Source organism: Argiope bruennichi, chromosome 5 (genome assembly GCF_947563725.1).
Source record: "Argiope bruennichi chromosome 5, qqArgBrue1.1, whole genome shotgun sequence".
NCBI lineage: Eukaryota > Metazoa > Arthropoda > Arachnida > Araneae > Araneidae > Argiope > Argiope bruennichi.
In genome coordinates, this window is record NC_079155.1 from 77389491 (window position 1) to 77409320 (window position 19830).

Genomic DNA, 19830 nt, shown 5'->3' on the forward strand with positions numbered 1-19830 from the left:
CATTAATATGTGCTTGGAACAAGCATCCAATCAAGTTCAGAATTCAAATTTGCCAGATAATATTAAAATAATATGAAGTTGTATGTAATATAAATAAGTATTGTGTTCATTTGAAATTATTTGTGCAAAATATATAAAATATTTTTAAAAAATACCCAAAATTTGTAAAATATTCAGAACTGTTTTTCTATTTTTCATAAAACAATAGCAAAGGTGTTCTTTGCTAATAGTTTAAATCTTTATTACACAATAAAATTAAAATTATTTTCCAATGAAAGTGTCTCTTCACTCATGGTATGGTCATTTCCTGTTTAAACTGATATATAGGAGGTAATATTTGATGTTTTCTGTTCGTTTTATATCACCAATTTACTAAACATTTTTTTTCTTCTGTTCTGTTCAACACAAAATCAGATACTTATTTTTATATTTGTTTAAATTCCTTGGATAAAATATTCTTATAATTTTGAATAGATTATATGGTATTAATTATGTGTTATAAAATCTAATTTCAGTAAAAAAGTAAAATTAGTTAAAAATCATTATAAAAAATTTAATTTGATGCTTTATTTGTTTTATAAGTTCAGTGAAAATTCCTTTTTTAAAATTTTTTTTTTCCAGAGGTTCCAGTAGAAGTCGACCATACAAATGTGTATCCAGTCAAGGCATTTTTACATACAGATAATTTAACTTATTTAAAAGAAATACTTTTTTATTGATTATTTTTATGATTCATTTGTCATTTCATTAATTTTCATCACATTAAAATGAAACATGAGTAAGTGCTGGAAATTTTGTCATATCTTTTGGAAGTCCATAACAAAAGAATTTTATTTTGTTAAACCATAATCATTATTTTGTTATAAAAAGTATTCAAAACATTTTATAAATGAATTCTCTTAATTAGAATTTTTTAGACAGTATGTTCTTATAATTATTATTCAATATAATCATAAGAACATGCTATCTAAAAAATTCTCATTAAGATTCCTTTGAAATGTTTAGAATACTTTTTATAACAATGATTGTATATAATCGTAATATAGGTTTTTATATTTTCATTTAAGTTGTCATTTTTTTTTTTTTTTGTAATTATATAATTCTTTTTTAAAAATGAATTCCAAGTAATATGATTGAAAATCACAAATGTATTATTTGTAAAAATTGACACTTAAATTTTTTTTAAACAAGTAATCTGCTTTTTTAAAAAAAAAATTAAATATAATAGAAAGAGAGACACTAATAAATATTACAACAAAAGATGTAACAATAGAAATAACAAATAAAATTAAAAATGAAAATAACCGAAGAAATAGTGCTTAAAAAACATATGCAAAATGTTGCAATTTAAGGAATGCTATCAATATATATATATATATATATTAAAAGAAATAGTTTAAATTAAACTCTAAAATTAATGAAATTCGTTACAGCATTCCTGATTCAATTTTATTTAATTCTGTTTTAAAAGATAATTTTCTTATGTGTATGTAAAAGCAAGCCTCTTTAATTTTCTACTTAAAAATTTCTGTTATTTAAATAAATATTTGATATCTTTTGTTCAGTTTTATTTGAAATTTATTACCTACTTGTGATTTAAAATATTAGTATATTTTCTTCTTAATAAATGTTAAGTACATTTTTATAAGTATTTAAAAATGATTTTTTAAAAATAATATGTTGTTAAAGAGATTAAATATATGAAATACCAAATCAGATGCATTGAAGTATAAGTTTTATCATAAATTACATGTAAATTTATATAAATCTATTAATTTAATTAATCCATTATTGCCCAACTTTTGTTAAAACTGAGATTTTGATAAACTTTTGTTAAATTATGTTTTAAAACAATATTATTAAAAAACACATTATATAAGAAAAATTTTAGAAAATTTCTTTTTATGTATGTTAAAATTACTCTTTTTTTATATAAATACTATGAAGATAAGAAAAGATTATTAAAATATAGAAAAATAAAGAAAAGATAATGATTGTTTTCAAATTCCTTATATTATAACAAAATTAAATAAAAGAGAAAAAAGTGATCTCAAAACAATGATACTTTGTCTTTAAAATCTGGATAATTAGTGATACATGCCACTAAAAAGTAATGTTAAAGCCAGGTGAAAATTACTTAGGAATTTGGTAATGTGCATAGGTTTCTAAGGCGAAACAAAAAAAATGGAATGCATTTAGCTTAGCCGCAGAATTGAAATGCGATGGCTCTATAAATAGAACATTGGGCATTAATTGAAGGAGAAGGGTGATGGGCATTTTTTTTTGTATTTATATAAAATTTAACATGACTTTTCTTTTATTAACTTATATGTATTTATAAGTTAGGAAATGAGCATTTATTTAAAAGCATATATTATTGAACAAAATAAGGTGTATAACACTAACACAAAATATTAAAAAAAAAAAAAATGTATTTCCTCAATAAAATGTGGCAAAACAAATAAAATTCTTTTTATATGAATTTTTCTGTTGTGTGAATCAGTGCACATAAAAAAGGAACAAATTTAAAAAACTCTAGGATGAAAAAGATTTGTTGTGAATAACAAATCTGAGTGCAGTGCTGCACTCATTATTTCTTATAGCTATGCATTCAAAATCTGTAAATCATTTATTAAATTCAACTATTCAATTTTGTCTAAATCTTTATAAAGAATTTTACAAAATTAATCATACATACAATATGCACTCTTAACTGACAGAAATACACAAGAGTTATCTACATATATGTATTTAATAAATAAATGTGAACTTTTATGGATAGAAAAGAAAAACACTTTTAGAAATCTCTCTGTAAATAAAATACTCCAAAAATCTGACTAGAAATCAAATATTTGACTAGAAGTCAAGTTGGTTTGAATATTTCCATTGATGAAATCTTACTAGATTCTTTTACAGTTAAAAATATTCCCCATCTCTCAATGAACTTTTTTGTTTTAATAGCTTATTTTTAAATCCTACTTTCATTTTCTTTTATTATATAGCTACAGAGATCAGCGTAAAAAAATTAACAAACTATATATTTTGATTTGTATAAGATTTTGTTTGATTGGAATGGATTTGTATAAGATTGTCTTTCTATGTTGTTCATATATATTTTCACCCAAAAATATCATTCAGGATAATTTTTTTGTCCAATTTTGAGCAAAATTAATAATTTCTCTTAAGCAGATGCTGATAAAATCTCTCCATATCCACATTTATCAGAAGTTCATTTATTTTTAAATGAAATTGTTGTTTATAATCTGCAGATTGCATCTCCTAAGGATTCAGCCAGTTCTTTTCTCTTACCAACATAAAAAAAAGATCAACCTTTCTAATTAATATTATCTGTCTGGTTATTTACCTAATGTATTTTATATCCCTTAGTATTTGATAACAAAATATTTCATCATATTTATGATTAGGAATGGAAAAACAAAGCAACTTTTGCCTGAGTGTTTAATTTAGTTATATATGATTATTGAAGATTGATTTTCCCTTAAGCTTTTACTACTTATTATTAAGCATAATTCAGTACTGTATATAGCTTGACTTTTTTTTTTTTTATAGCTTTAGATGATTTTTCATCACTTAAGAAAATCGGCATTTGTAAGAATTAAGTGAAAAGAAGCAGCAAAATTCTATTCTGATCACTAGGAAATCTTTTTCAAATTTCCACTCTCTTGATTCTGCTTCATTATCCACAAAAATAAAAATAATTAATAGAATGAGAATATCCATTCTTGTTTTTTACTGTTTCAGCCATGATACGTTTCCAGAAGCTTGGCAGCAACCACAATATGCACCAGGTGCTCTTAATTTCGACTAATGTGCCAAAAATCGAAATATGTGCCAAATTTGCTCAAACTTATTTGTGATTCTTAATAAAAATCTCTTACATTTAGCATTCTTGCACACATTTTCAGAAGCTTCCTTATCAATACAAATATGATACTTAATATCAATATTTATGCTTATGGATACTGTTGTCAAGGCAACTGAAAAGTCTTAAACTGAATTCCATGTATAGTCTAAGAGATTCCTTTTATTTTTGCACATATTCAATGATGTGGTGAAATATAGTGCTGCCTCCTTCCTTCAGACTTTCTGCAAAATTCAAAAATAAATGTTATTTGGACATCCAATGGAAATTGATGACTGAAAGTAGTAGTTTTGTCCTTGAATGCCAGAATATTGCAAAAGGTGATAGTTTCACACAGTTCTTGTACCGACAGAAAACCCGTATCATAAAAAAATTGTAGTATGAGAGGCTATAAATAATCTGTTCCATTGAATAGGGAACCAAACGCATAAGATTGCCCTGAGATGCTGTTTGCTCATGTACACTATATGTTCTACTTTTGAGGAATATACTGAATTGTCAGATCACTTCAGCAAATTTAAAACTAAAGGTAGAAGTTTTTTCTGACATTTTATTTCTTATTCTTGTTAATGATGGGAAATGATAAATTCATGGTATGAAGATTAAACTTCAAATTTTTAGTGAAATTTTGAGAAAAAAAAAAATATTCTCAGAAAATTTATGAAATAATGTGGTTTGTTGACAGAAAATAGCATACTAGAGGATTTTTTTTTTTTTTTTTTCAAATGGAATGTGTGAGAGGCGTGAAGAATTGCAAAATGGGAACGAACTTCGACATCAAAAAAACATTGTCTTTTATGCTTTCTGATCCTTTATTTGGATAATTACTGAAGAACTAAATTTAAAAACATCTGCACAGTATTTTGTATTAAGAAAATAGTATGCTAAAATCAAGCCAAAGTCTTGCATATTTATCTGTACGCATATTTCTAGTCGAATTTCCGGCATTATGCTAGATTATACTTCCATCTCGTAGCCTACAGGATTTTTTTTTTAGAAATTTAAAATGGCTAATTAGAGTAAATATTAAGATAGTGCAGTAACGAACTTGAAATGTCAAGACTGCAAAATATTTCTGAAGACTTCCAGGATGTTATGAATAATCGAAATGGAGATGGAACCAGTATATTATTTCAAATGCGTTGTGATTTAGAAGGGAAAAAAATAGATGTAACATAAATTGAACTTTTTGTTACGTCATTTCATATTATTTGGGTATTCATTCTTGTTTTATCTGTCACTTTTTGAAAAATTTTGGTAATGCACACGAATTTATAAATGGTATTGAGACGCTGTGAAATATATCGCATATTTTTTCCCCCTTAGATTTTCTGATGAAGTTCGGAACTAATTTTTCCAACTTCATTGCTGACATTTGTTTCATTACTGATAGAAATATTTTTCACAAATAGATGGTTTAAGGTAGCTTTGATGAATAGCAAAATTGCTGGCATGCTTTGATTTTTTTTCCTGCTATTCCACAGTTTCATACTATTCTTTAATCATTAGAAAATGATGTAAATTTTTAAAATTTATATTGAGCAGCCAGTATCCGATCCATATCGACACATGAGATCCTCAATCTTTTTCTCCCTGGCTTCGTTGTTGTGACGTGCGAAATTTTGTAAGATGTTTACATCTTTGGTTGCCTCTACTACTTCTTGGACTTGTACGAGGAATGCATTGTCCAGAATGTGAAATTCGTAATGTTGCAGGCAGAGTTCGAATAACTGGAATGAAAATAAAGTAAAAAATATTATACAATTTTTTTTAGTTCAGATACAGTTAAAAATTGTCAGAAACAGGCAATGGTTACATAATAATACCCATCCACAATTATTTCAATTTATATATATGAAGTATGCAAATAGTGTTGTTGTTGCTAATCTCCATGGCCTGACTTATTCAGACCAAATCAAAAAATCCGTTGACAAGAAGAAAGTCAAAAACGAGGAAGGGAGAAAAATAAATTTTCCCCCAAAGAAGTCCTAAACAGTCTAGAATATGTTCAGCAGAGGCCTGATGTTGGCAGCATTTCGGGCAAAGAGGGTAAAATTTTTCACCGTGAGAAAAGAAAAAACATTTAAGGTGGCAAGACGCGACAGAAAAGTGTTGATTTTTCTATCACAAGGAAGAATTAAGGACTGGCCCGGCTTATTGGTTCTATACCAATCATGAGTAGGGGGAACCATCCAATTCTTCTTATTTAGGAATTTCGCCTGAGAGAACAGTTCTAAGTACGTGAGCTCAGTAGAAGATGAAGTCGCTAGGCTGCTTCCTTTCTTTGCAAGTCTGTCTGCTATTTCGGTACCAAGTAAATTCACATGAGATGGGATCCACTGGAAATGAATATCATGTTGGAGTGAAAGCAGCTTCAACTTCTGAAGAATAGACAAACTTGCTTTATCTCCAACATAGGTCCAATTGTTAAGGTGTTCCATTGAGCTGCGGCTATCAGTAAGAATCCGAAGGTTCTTATAATTATTTTCGTGTAAAATGGTCTTAAGCCCCTCATCGATTACTGGAAGTTAAATAAAAGTTAAATGCAAATCGTAATGTAACCAATCTCGTTACTTGTGCTGTGCAGTCAATAGTTGCCTCCAAAACTTTCTTGCATACTCTCCAATAAAAATGAAATTTTGCTTTAAACGCATTTTTCCCAACTAATTGAAGCCAAAATTCGACACACAACTGCAATTGCAGTCACAAAATCACATACCAAATTTGATATGTTTAAATCATTGCGTTTCTTAGTTATCGCTTTTACATGCTTCTGAAAGCACATTCCAACGGTTTAATCCCTTGTTGGATTTGGATCAAAATTTGATAAGTGTCTATAAAACAGATGTTATATCTGTGTACCGAAATTTATCCATCTACCTTTTCGTTTTGTATTTATCGTGTTAACTTATATATTCAAACAGCCAGATAGACAGATTTCTGAATAGATTTTACTCAAACTTTGATGGAAATATACAAATTTGGTTATTTATCTTACATTTATCAAATTTCATCCGTCTGGATCTCAGCGTTTTTTAGTTCTTTGTCACCGACTGACATTTTCCAAAAATGTGTTTTTCTATATCAGGGAGGTATAAAACGTTGAGATTCGTCAAAATCTCGAGTTCGAATTTTTTTGATAAATACAATCCTTTTTCTATACTTCGTATTCGAAAAAGTAAAAAAAGCAATCATTACGGTCATCTAGATCTGAAATGATCTCTGTGTAATAGGAGTTCAATGTTTCAATCATCTTTTTATTGAAACATATCAGTAATTTAAAATAAAAATGTCATATATTTTAGGATTATTGTTTAGAACGACACTGTTTTCTGATGTATAGATCTATGAAATTTGCCAGCTGCCAGCGAATGCTTCTTTCTGATTCTATACACCAATTATAAAAGGAATTATTCATTGTTGATAGTTAAATGTAAACTTATTATCCCATTCTCCTCATACCAAAGCCCGACCCAACAAAATAAGTAAATTTTGTTACATTACTTTTTTATAGTGTAGAAACGGGTTCAGGAGTTTCCAATAGGTTAAGTAATTTTCTCACATTTAAATTCATTTATAGCTTTAAATAGAAATATTGAAAGAATAATTTCTTGGCAGAAAATACTACACATCAAAGGATCAGAAATCATGAATCAGTTATAAAACTAATTTATAACGAATGATTTGTAAAGAAATTTTTAAAATTCTATCTTAAAAGCTATAAAATAAATAATTGATAAATAATTTACGTCACGCGGGAGTTGTAGAATGATCTTTTCTGTCAACAGAAAAGATCATTCTACAACTTTATTAAAAAGGTAATTTTTATTTTCTTCATAATATTTTATTTTAACAGAGACAGTGATAGAGAGAGGAGAATATAAATGCTTTGGAAACCACTCTTAGGTGGTACCATGAAGACAAAATTTTAATATATAAAGTCCAATATGATAAAGAAGAAAAGACATAATAGAATATCCCTGTCGAAATTTACCTTTGCGAAGTCATTTTAGAGAAAGAATTCAGGGTTGGTTCTGTGCGTCACTTATTATTGCTACGCCATTGTGTTTTTAGTTTCGTTTAATTTGATAAATGCATTGTTTTGAATCTAAACAAAGGCCATTTCAGAACGAGTTTCATAGTCTTGAACTTTGATCACACGAAATTTAAGAATAATTAGGAATTACCCTATAAGAAGGGAAAATTAAAATTTCTTACCTGCAGTTTTCTGTCGAACTTCCCCTCTTTGATCTGATCTTCATCAAAAGGTGGTATATCTCTAGTCGATATGTAATATGGCTGCCAAGATTCGAATTCCTCCTTTTCTCTACTTACATAATAGACAGAAAGTGTTTCATCAGGGGATCTAACTTCCAGCCACTTTCTAGCATTTGGAAATATATTACATTGCGTACAGTCAAGAGTACCGGTGTGCAACACAATATTTCCTTCCGCTGTCATCTGTACCAACTCACTTTTTGTTTCTGGTGGCTTTCCGTAACCCGCCATTTTAAACACTGGCAGAACATAAACTCTGTTCCCTGTTGGTCCTTGGTATTTCAAAAGTTGCAGGAATCTTGGGATGATATTGATACTTGGATAATAATGAAGATCTGATGCTAAGATATATTCTGTTCTGCTCTCTTTAATGGCTACATTTCTACCAACATTGGCAGGAAATGGTAGATGACCATGCGACTTAAAAGTCCCTTTTGCCCACACATCATATGTGTTTGAAGTTGGTGAAAACAATGCTGCCTCTTCTTCTGGAGACTTGAATTGATCCCAAGAAGGACTGAATTCTATGTCGAAATAAAGATGCCACGTAACGTTTTGGTGGATGCAAGAGTTAGCAAGTCTCAAACTGAAGATCTTTTTCAGAGCAGTCTTGAAATCGGAACCTGGAGCATACACAGAAATTGACATGGGTCCCTTCCATCTTCCACAAATCTCAGGGAGATGACTCAATTCGGTGAAAATAGCAGCCGTTGCAAAAGTCATAGCATTCTTCTCATCAACTCGAATTGCTGATCTGATATAATTCTTGATGATGATATACCGACCCTTTTGTTCTATGTCAAAAGCTAGTTTACTCAATGGAATGGGTGTCGAATCGCCGAGATTTCGTAGTCGACACGAAAAATTCGAAGACCAAAGATAAAAACTGATTCCGCAGATGTAAATGAAAAGAATAGAAGTAGCAAAAGCACAAAGAGGCGAAGTTCTTCGACTAGAAAAAACTGTCAAGTGGCTGGGTAAAAGAGGTTGAGCTTCAATCATGCTCTCCGGATTAGATTGCTTTCGTTTCTTCATGGGATAAGGTTCCTGATCCACCGGTATTTCCATCTGAAGAAAATATAGCAAAATAAATAAAAGTAAAATTTTTGCTTTAAAAAAATCCTCGAATTTTTTATCCGTTATGATAACAGCATAATATTGATTCCAATATTTCTAATAAGATTATTAGAAAATGAATGTTAAATTGAATAAATACAAAATTAATCATATTTTTTTAAGTTGGATTCCAATATCTTCTGCGAAAACTCAACCTGAAGTGTTTATGTATTGAAATCTTCATTATTTTCTCATATCAAAATATATTTAAAGATAACTAAGGGCTGTTTTAAAAGACTGAAGGCATTTAGATATAATGATTTGTTTATAGTTGAAGAATATATTGAATCAAATTTCGACTAGTTTCCTGTAAATATTTAAAATACAAGATCTTCAAAAATTTGCATAGTAATCAGATAACTAATAAGTATTATTTTATTTTTTTCTGTATTCAGTTCAAAAATTTAAATACAGGAAATACCATGTTAAATGTTTTTTAGTGAAATCAGGTGTATAAAGATACAATGAGAAAGTGATATAGTATGCATGTATGTTTGTTTTTCAATCACTTTATTTCAAATTTACGTAATAAAATAAAAATAAATAAATATGAACAAAATTGTATATTTATATATATCAGTTGCAGTCATAATTTACATTTAATAGTGAAGAAAAATTAAATCAAAAGAATCTGTTCATTTTTATTTCTACAATATGGATATTTTGCCAATTTCTCATGCATCCTTTTGAAGGAATATTTTCGCTATCAGTAAAATGAAAGTTTTAACATAAAGAACCTAGATGAGGTAAAATAGTTGGCATAATCTATTTTTCTTTTTTTCTAGATAAAATATGTAATAATTTTCAACGGCAAATTTAAGCCACTTTGAGTTGCTAAGTAACGAATTTCAGAAAAACAGAATAAATTTAGATATCTGTTTTGTACATCAATGTGTTGAATTAATAATTAGCAGTTAAACAGAGAGCTCATTAAAGTAATAGTAACTAATATATTTTTACTTTTGCTTGTACGAAGAACGCAAAGTACTTTAATTGTTAAAAAAAAAAAATTCCATTTCAAGATTTTGGTGAGTTTTCGCATTCTAAATCTCCCTTAATCCGAAAGGTACAACTTTTGAAATTATATCTACTGGTCTGTAAGACGATAACTCAAACACAATATGTTATATTGAAGAAATTTGGAATATGGTTTTTAATACCAAAATTGTAAATTTCTATCAAATTTTTGTCGAAATCTATCCAAGGAAAATCTTTTTATCACGCCATACACATGAAAACAAAATTACTAAAAAAGGATATTACTTATATTTATAATATAAATATTATATTTTGGTATAAAATTTAAAGTGTAATATTCGACTAAATCAGAAATGAATTGACTGCTCATTAATACATATATGAACGCGGTAACTTAAAACTATATGAAGCAAGATAAGTGAATTTTAGTCTTTCTTTGTTTCAAATTTTAGATATATTGTAATTAGGGATTGCAATACCTCACCAAAATTTCAATACCGATATTCGGTATTTTTTAAATCTTAATACCGGTATTAGAAATTTTAGAAAAAGAAAGAAAACACAGGTATTTCTTTATTTTATTTGCCAGCTTTGTTAGAGAGTGTAAATAACACAAAAATAATTTGTAACCTATAAATTATAACAGTATGTAATCACAAAAAAGTAAAGAAACATCTTATTTATTTAAATCACAAAAAAAGTGTAAATATCACTATTCAGTCTGTGGTACTATTACAAATTTTTGAAATGTGATCTTAAAAAACATAATGCATCAATTGTACAGTCATTAAGCCTGAAAAGTAATTTTGTGTAAAAATTACCAGCTGTCGAAAACGCTCTTTCGGCATCTACGGTAGTTGGTGGTACTGTTAGCAATGCGCGATATACTTTTTCCAAGTATTTACCTCTAAATCCCTTATCTTCAAATAAATCGATTTCCCGTCGAATGGTTTTGGATATAACTGATTTCTGTATTGTATTTTTGGTTCGTTGAAATTTTATTTATCGCTAATTCTAATTTTTGTTCAAGAGACAATTCCTTTTAACTATCGACAGTAGTGACATCATTATCTTCAATAATTGAACCGAATTCTTCCGAATGTGGATAGGTTTGTGGGTAAACAATTTTAAGAAAATTTACTCTAAACTTAATCAGATTTGAATTGGTTATTTTCTTTTCTTCTTTTTCATTTTCATTTTTAAAATCATTATAATTATGTAAATACCATAAGACATTTTCTATTTCGGTATGCCTTTTTTCTGTGAGATTTTTCAATGTAATATATAATTCTTCAAATAGTGATGTGTGCTGTTCTTTCAGTGACTGCAACATGATATTTATTGTTGCATTAGCTGTAAATAAATTAAAATCTCTCCGACATAATGCCTCAATAGTCAGTTTTATTGGAAGTAGAACTGATATAGTTCTGGATATTACGCCGAATTCACTATCTGAAAAATTAATTTACAGGTTTAAGTCGATTATTGCTTTTTTGATTGGATTTCCCAATTTCAAAAATCGTTCCATCATTAGGAGTAAACTGTTCCAACGTGTTTTAGAATCTAATATTAACATATATTCTGTTTTATTTTCAGTTAGTATATATTTTAGTAATATATCCTTTTTATAGAGGAACGTTTAAATATCTTAACAATTTTTCAAACTTTATAAATTATAGGAAGCAATTCTTGATAGGTTAATATTTCATCCTCATTAGCAATATCTTCTTCAACAATTACATTGTCATTATCACTCTCACTCTTACTCTTTTCGAAGTTGGAATCCAAAATTTCTATATCCGCAGTATTTGGATTCTTCTGTTCTTTATATTTTTGGTATAATGCATCTATTACTCCTAATTGAATTCCATGTGCATAGCACAACTGCTGATTTGCACCAATCAACTTTCCAACTTTTTTCATAATTGTTGTTCCATCAGTCGTTATGGATACAATATTTTCTTTCAGGGATAATCCATGTTTCGCTAATTTAGATTTAAGCAATTAATTAAGCCATTAATTAGCTAATTAATTTCGCCCGTTATGGAGACATAAAAACAAAAACGTATACTATTTTGCTATGCTCGCGATACCTGAACATATAGTGGAGACAATTTTAAAAATTTCTAGTAAATACCGAAAAACCGGTATTTAAACTTGTGTATACCTGTATTACGAAATTGTACAAATGTCTCAAAATACCGGTATTCGGTATCCCGGTATTGCAATCTCTAATTGTAATGTCTTCTGCCTGACTGATTCGCGATTATACGGCCTCAATATTATCAGGCCAAAATAAAAAACAATTATTGGTGATAAAATGAGGGATAATTTACTTTGTCAGTGTCTTTGTTAAACCATTTTTTACTTTTTCAAAAACTAGAAAAATTAACTAATTCATTATATGTCTACTTTTTGTCATTATTGCAATCATTTATCAATGTGTAATTAAATGAGTTTAAATAATTTTTGTTAGAATTAAGACCACATATTACATTTACTAGCTGTGCTTATTTTAAAAGTTTAGGTGTTCATACTACTTTGTGAACATCATTTTATGCAATTTACAATTTATTTCGACATTATAAAATTTATCTTAAATTGAGCACATTATTAATATGACAGTCCATAGACTTACCAATTATCAGTAAATGCCTGCATGAAGAAAAAAAACCATTCAAAATGTTCTATTGCTGATTTAGAACTATCAAATTTGGCACATAGTTACTTCTTGGTTGTGTGCACACGCCGCTAAGGAAGTGATTTTAACAGATTATTTATAATTTGATTTTGAACTAAAAAACTGATTAAAATTTTATATTTTTTCCCTGAATAACTTGTTATTGTATAAATATTGAGCACATTATTTTATAAAAATTATTTTTATACTATTTTAAAATATTTTTAAAAAAATAGATTTTCGATAATAAAATTTTTTCGTGCAAATTTTTAAAAAATTTTAATAGATTCTTAAAAATATTTTTAAGAATATTTTTTGACAATAATTTTCTTCTGTTTTAGATACTGAATTTATATTCCAGGCGTGTTACGGCAATGTTAAATACATTTTGTGATGCATGCTGTCGCTGTTTTGTGCAGTTAAAAGTTCATTTTAAAAATAAAGATAAGCTTATTAAATCTAAAATATTATCTTATTACATTACATCTGACGCAACGCTCCGATTTCCTTCATTTATCTTATTTTTCATTCATTTATTTTTCTTTTATCGGAGACTCTTCTCTATAATAAATTTCAAAACGTTCAGTATATAATAAACATTTATAAAGTACTGGCATATACTAAGAATTAATATATATATATGAATAAGAGAGGATTCGGATATATAAAGGATTTGAGTGGTGCGAGTAGAATGAAAAGTAGGCGCTTTCTTTCTTTGTAATAACTTTTAAAACGTTCAGTACATAGAATAGTAATTTACAAAGTTCTGGTATGCATTAAAAAGTCAAAAAATATGAATATAAGCGAATTTGGGTATATAAAGGATTTGAGTGGAATAAAAAGTGAGCATTTACATATTTCCAATTTACCAGGATGTACTTCCACTACATTAGATCGAATGATTGAATATCTATTGTATACGACTTAAATCCATACTATTTCTGAATTAAATCCGTAAATGTCTATTTGTCTATCTATGTGCAGATAAGCAACTCAGATAAATGAAATGGCTTTGACTCCAAAATTGCATACGTGTATCAAAATTAGATCCAAATAGTCTATGAGAAGAAAAGCTAAAGCATTCTTAATTCTTTTAACTGTATGAAACTGTCTATTTAACTGTCTTTCAACTGAAGCTAAACATGGAATGCGTAAAGTTGTATATATATATTTAAGAAAGTAAAAATGAGAACACTTCTGCTGGTGAATTTATGAAAATGTTGTTCCTTGTTGAGTTTAGTTATAAAAATTATTATTTTGTTCAAAGTTTCAAGAAAAATGCAAATACTTTTTAGTAATACGCTATTCTATATATTCAGTTTTGATTAAAGATTATAAATTCATTTGAAATTTACAAAATGTCTCTTCATGCGCCTCTCACATAGATGCAGAATATTAGCATTGCTTTTCCAAAGAAAATTGAAGTATTAGTTAATAGAACACTTTAGTTAATAGAAGTGAAAATTGAAGTGTTCATTCATCTCTGTCTATGCTAATAATAAAAATAAATGTGTGTAGACACTCTATAGGCCAAATTGTTGGACCCATAGCAACTAAATACGGCCCATATATGCACTGGAAAAAGGAAATGAGCTCCGCCGAGTGATTTTTTATTTTGTGAAATTTTATTTAGAATTCAAATCAATTCAAAATTAAGTTGAATTTTGGTATTTTTTTTCCGCAACAACTTTCGAAAATATTATTGTTCAACAATCAATTTTGTACCGTTTCAAAATCTATTTATTGTCTTTTTAATGATACCATTTAATAGTCTTTCGAATTTATTTTAAATATTTTTTTTCCTAATTTCATACAATATAACTGCATTGTTACCCTGAAATTCAAATTGTTTTCATTGTTTTATAAAATATTTATTGGTATGATTTTCTTCTATTTTTGAAAGCTAAAGAAATAAGATTTTGTTAAATACCTGTGTAGCTTACTAGGCAAACAAAAAAGTGAAGTTACAATACTGCGAAATTTATAATATAAATGAACCGGTTATTTATGTTCTTAATAGCCTTATGATGTTATGGGATTGTCTCCATTAGAAAAAGTTCGTGTACGCTATAAACAGAACTTAAGTAAAACAATTAAAATAACGTGGTGTTAATTTGTGTGTGTTAACTTTCTAAAGGACAGACGATATGACCAATAGCTGCCAGATTCGACACAAATATGTTTTGGATTGAGAAAATGTATATCTCAAAACGATTTTTTGAAGTTTTAATTAGAATTTTAGTAAATTAAAAACGAGCCAGATTTTGGAATTTTTTCGCAACAGTTTTCAAAAATATCGTTGCACAAAACTGATTTTTACGTCATTTTTAAAATTTAAAAAACATGTTTCATCAAACTTTTAATCGTGTTATTTTCCTTTGTTAGAGATAGATTCTGCTTATTATGTCGGAAAGAAAGATTCTACTTACATGAGGAATAAAAAAAGTGAGGATACAGAATAAGGAAAGACGACGCAGGAGATCGATCAGCCGGACAATTAAATGGTATCTGGGATTTGAGTTTATTAGGAAGATTCATTGACACAATACATAGCACAGGTGTAAGACTATCGAAATAACAAAACTCTGATGTCTGTCACAATTTGGTGATTAAAAATGCCTTTTTAAGGGAATCGCGAACAAATTGAAAGCTATGTGTTAGAGATTTCATTGAAATTAAATAAAACCAATATTAGCGGAAAAATCGATTGTCAAACGTGGCTAGTAAATTAAATTAAATATAAATATATATATTGGCATATTCTCACCACACCTGGTACAATCTCTCTCATTCTAAAGTAATTAATGAAACATATATTTTGTGAATTCTGCAAATAATAAATAATAATAACTATTCTTTAAACTATAAAATAATACTATTAATAGAGAATTTCAAGTCTTTTCTTCATCAAATTACCTTTGGAAAAGCAAATCTTTCGACTTTGTATGTTTTGGAAAAGAATATTAGATTTATTGCCCTCTTTCGGATGCGAATGCATTATTTATAAGTATTGTTGCATTCTCTCCAACCTTGAGTAAGAAAGATACGTGTTTAGCAACAACTTTTCCTTGTATTTTACACAAAAAAGAATTTATTCTACCAGACATGAATGAAATTGGGCAGTGAAATCACACATATATCATTTTTTCATTGTTGTTATGTTATTCTGAGCGATATATTTTCACTTGGGGAAAAATTCTTATTCGATACATTTGAAGCTCCGTTTTATTTTGAAAGGACAACGCCAAAGTGATTATAATTTTTTAAAATCTGCCATTATTTTATAAAACAGATTAATTTTAATTTTTTACATATTTTGAAAGGAGAAATTTATCCATTACTTTGAATATATCGCACACTTTATATGAGAAGAAGATATAAGTAGTTTTTGAGAAACTTTGAGAATATTTAAAAGTTTACAAATGAAATATATACTACAATAAATATTAATAACCTATCTAAAAGTTTCTTATCCCAAGCTATTCTTATTTTGAATGTAAAAAAATATTTTTTATAACACGATTTAATTTTGAAATGATAAAATGTTTTCTTTAATGTTTCTTTTCTTAATGTTTTTTATAAGAGCACAAGAATATAAAAATTTTAAATTTGAATAACAAAATATTTTTTTACATGGCAAAATGTAACGCATACAACTAATTACTTACACATAAAATATAACGTATATGGTTAATTAACATAAATAATTGATTTATATATTCTTCAAAAAATTTCATAAATATTATATTAAATACTAATATCTATGAAAACTAATTTAGAGTAGCATTTTCTTCCTACAGTTTCCTTGTTGTAGTCTGCAAAATGTTATTTAATTTATTATAGATTCTTATGTCTTAAAAAACAACAACTTCAATTTAATTAAAAACCGTTATTTGTAACACTTTTATTTTTTAAATTTAATTAAATTGCAAAATATATTGTGTATATAAACAGTCATTTTTTTTATCTATTTAAATTCCCAGAAAATGATAAAATAAAACAAGTAAAATTTATTTCATGAACCATTTTCTTTCAACATCTAAATATTCAATAAATTTTATATTTTAAATTTCGGTTTATTTTTGCATGCAATACTTTTCAGTATTCTTATGACAGATTATATTAGTTCATGAGGTACAAAATCGTATTCATACGATTACGTATACGGTACGTAATTCATACAAAATCGTATATGAAGGTGTTTTCAAATAATCAAAGAAAAAAAATTCTACCTCATAAATATTCATATAAGAGAATCCATATTTGTCCTTGCTAAATCAAATTTTTCTATTAATTTATTATTTTATTTTTTAAAAATTTCTTGCTTAGTTTAGTATAGGTTTTTATCTTTTCTGAAACCGTTTAAATGTCAAATTAACAAATGCATAAAAGAAGATTTTTCTTGTTAGAAATGTTCTCAAGGAACATTTCCGAAGAAAAATTCATTTAAAATTTGATGAAATTTTTTTGTTTATCAAGTGATATAAAAATAAGATTAACTAAAAAAAACACATATTTATTTTTTCTATTGAACTATTTTTAAGATTCAATTTTATTAAATTATTTCTGAAATTATTCTAAATTTTTTAAAAATTTTTTTTAAATTATATTCAAAAGTACTTAATTGAAATTCCAAAAACTTATATTTGAATTTATTTAAATAATTTCCATATATGACAACTGTATTTTCTTAAAACAATAAGAATATTTTAAAAAAAATTATAAGAGAAATTTGTGATCCCATCGTTTTTTCCTATAGTTATCAAAACATTTATCTATCTATATGGACTCTTTTTTTAAATTCATGAGTATTGTATGAAACTATGAATGTTTGTTATAAATTGTAATCGGGAAAATAAGTCCGTATACATGACAGTACTTTTTAGAATTTTTTAAATTGGATACTGAATAATATATATATATATATATATATATATATATATATATATATATATATATATATATATATATATATATATATATATATATATATATATATATATATATATATATAAAAGATTTGAGATGGGGGAAAAAAAAGCAAACTTCAAACATCAAACGATTTCATACCTGTGTTGCACCTGGAATCGGAAAGGAGAAAAGAACTGTGAGTTCTATACAAATTCTCGCCACTCTATTCAGCTGTAGGTGTTCTGCTGAACCTCCAGCGCAATTTTACTCGTCACAATCAGTTGATTTTGTAGGACCAGCATTTCATATTTATGCCTCATTAATAATGGAGTGGCTCGGTGTGGGTATAGGTAGGTGATGGAAAATCTTTGTAATGAATTGCTCTCTGTCTAAAAGGTATAAAAAACAGAAACGCTTACAATGATTGTTCCTTTTTAGTTAAATGGCGAGTTTCGGTCGTTAGGAGTACTAACGGACGTTTGCAGTTACTCAGCTTTTGTTCGAAAATAATTGTAGGTGACGAATAATTAGTTTGGAAAAGTAGCCTTTAAAAGGAAATGATTACTGACCAGAAAGATGAGTAGGATATTTAGATTTAATTAATGATACTAGCTCCTGACTTCTCATGCAATGGAGCAATGAATTTAATTGTAAGAATTTGAATTGAACAAAATGAAATATTGTATTTGGAAACTTCAACAGTGTTTCGTAATTTTTTAACAAGTACATCAGAACAAACATTTCAACAAGATTATTTCGATAAAATAGCTAGAATTAAATTTCAGATTTAAATCTATCCACATAGATTTACTGTAAATTTAATTTTTTAAAAATTCATTACATCATAAAAGCTTCTAAATAACTCAATGCGTGTTTGTGCATTTATGAAAATCAGACTCGTATTACATTTACCTTTAAAATTTTGCATTTTTTTTTCCAACTAAATAGCAACATTTAGACATCTTATTAAATTTCTTTATGCTTTTTAGAAATTTGAATATAAGCATATATATCTACTAATAATAAGAAAGGATAATTTTTTTGTCCTCTAAAGGTCAGACCATTTGACCTACAGCTATCACATTTAGCACAAATATACATTCGAGTGAGGAAATGTCTTTCCAAGAGCGAATTTTAATTAATTAAAAATTAAATGAAATTTTGGCGCTTTTTTTTTAAACAATAACTTCTAAAAAATATTCGAACATAGAAACTAGTTTTACGCAATTTTAAAAGTTAAAACAAATTATCATTTTATTGATATCAATTAGTTGATCCAAAATTATTTAGTGTAAATTTATCAACTTATAAAGATATTTTTAAGAATATTTTACAGCAACATTTTCATTATTGTAAATGAACGTTTTCATTGTTTCATCAAATATTTAATTGCGTGAAATTTTTTTCAGCTGTTGAAAGCAAAGAAAGAATAATTTTGATTTGCATATCTGTTATTAGTAGAATAAGAAGGTTTCAGTTTAATGCGTGCTTTTAATAATTTTTTCTTTAATTTCTTTGCACTTGCAACGAAGATTTAACTTCATAACCAAGTAATGAAATGATGAAAGTGAAAAATATTATACAGTGTAATCATTTTTAAGCATTGTTGCTCTTTTTGGTAATATAATTGGTTTGATAAAGGTATGGATAGAAAAGTAATGGAATGTGCATAGCATAATGGATAGAAGGGCGTGAAGTTTCTAAAATAGTATGATATGTTGATAAAAACTTAGTTCAAAATATTTTGTTGGGGGTTAGTTTTTGTATTAAGAGCAAGTTACATAAAATGTTTAAAAGAAAGTCAGTCACTGATTCTGGTGAACCAATTGGCAGCTAGTTTTTAATAAATGTTGAGGTACAACAAATTATGCAAAAATTGCCATAATATTAAATATTTTAAAGAATTTCTCAATTTTGCATGCTAGTTTTTTAGGAATTAAATTTTTTCACTCTTTAATGAAAAGAGAAAATTAATATACAAATT

At 27.2% G+C, this 19830-nt stretch overlaps 2 protein-coding genes across 2 annotated transcripts in view; one reads left to right on the plus strand and one right to left on the minus strand.

Annotated features, from left to right (window-relative positions):
* LOC129968881 (THO complex subunit 5 homolog B-like) overlaps positions 1 to 830 on the plus strand; it is a 33561-nt gene extending 32731 nt beyond the window's left edge. Inside the window, exon 19 of the mRNA XM_056083196.1 lies at positions 622 to 830. Within this exon, the coding sequence (XP_055939171.1) occupies positions 622 to 685 (64 nt within the window). The 3' untranslated portion in view covers positions 686 to 830. The remainder of the gene's footprint in view (positions 1 to 621) is intronic.
* A 3764-nt stretch (positions 831 to 4594) lies between these two features.
* Positions 4595 to 18242, minus strand: LOC129969100 (beta-1,4-glucuronyltransferase 1-like). Its single transcript, XM_056083509.1, has 3 exons — positions 18006 to 18242; positions 8102 to 9229; positions 4595 to 5613 (listed from the first exon to the last, which is right to left on the minus strand). Exons 2-3 carry the CDS (start codon positions 9227 to 9229, stop codon positions 5416 to 5418), a joined length of 1326 nt encoding a protein of 441 aa, XP_055939484.1. The 5' UTR covers positions 18006 to 18242; the 3' UTR covers positions 4595 to 5415.
* Between the last annotated feature and the right edge of the window lie 1588 nt (positions 18243 to 19830).

Coding starts and splice junctions, on each gene's coding strand:
- LOC129969100 (XM_056083509.1), bottom strand. CDS start 9,229: ATGGAAATACCGGTGGATCAGGAACCTTATCCCATGAAGAAACGAAAG. Junction 5,614..8,101: donor AGTTCGACAGAAAACTGCAG/GTAAGAAATTTT, acceptor TTTTCATTCCAG/TTATTCGAACTCTGCCTGCA.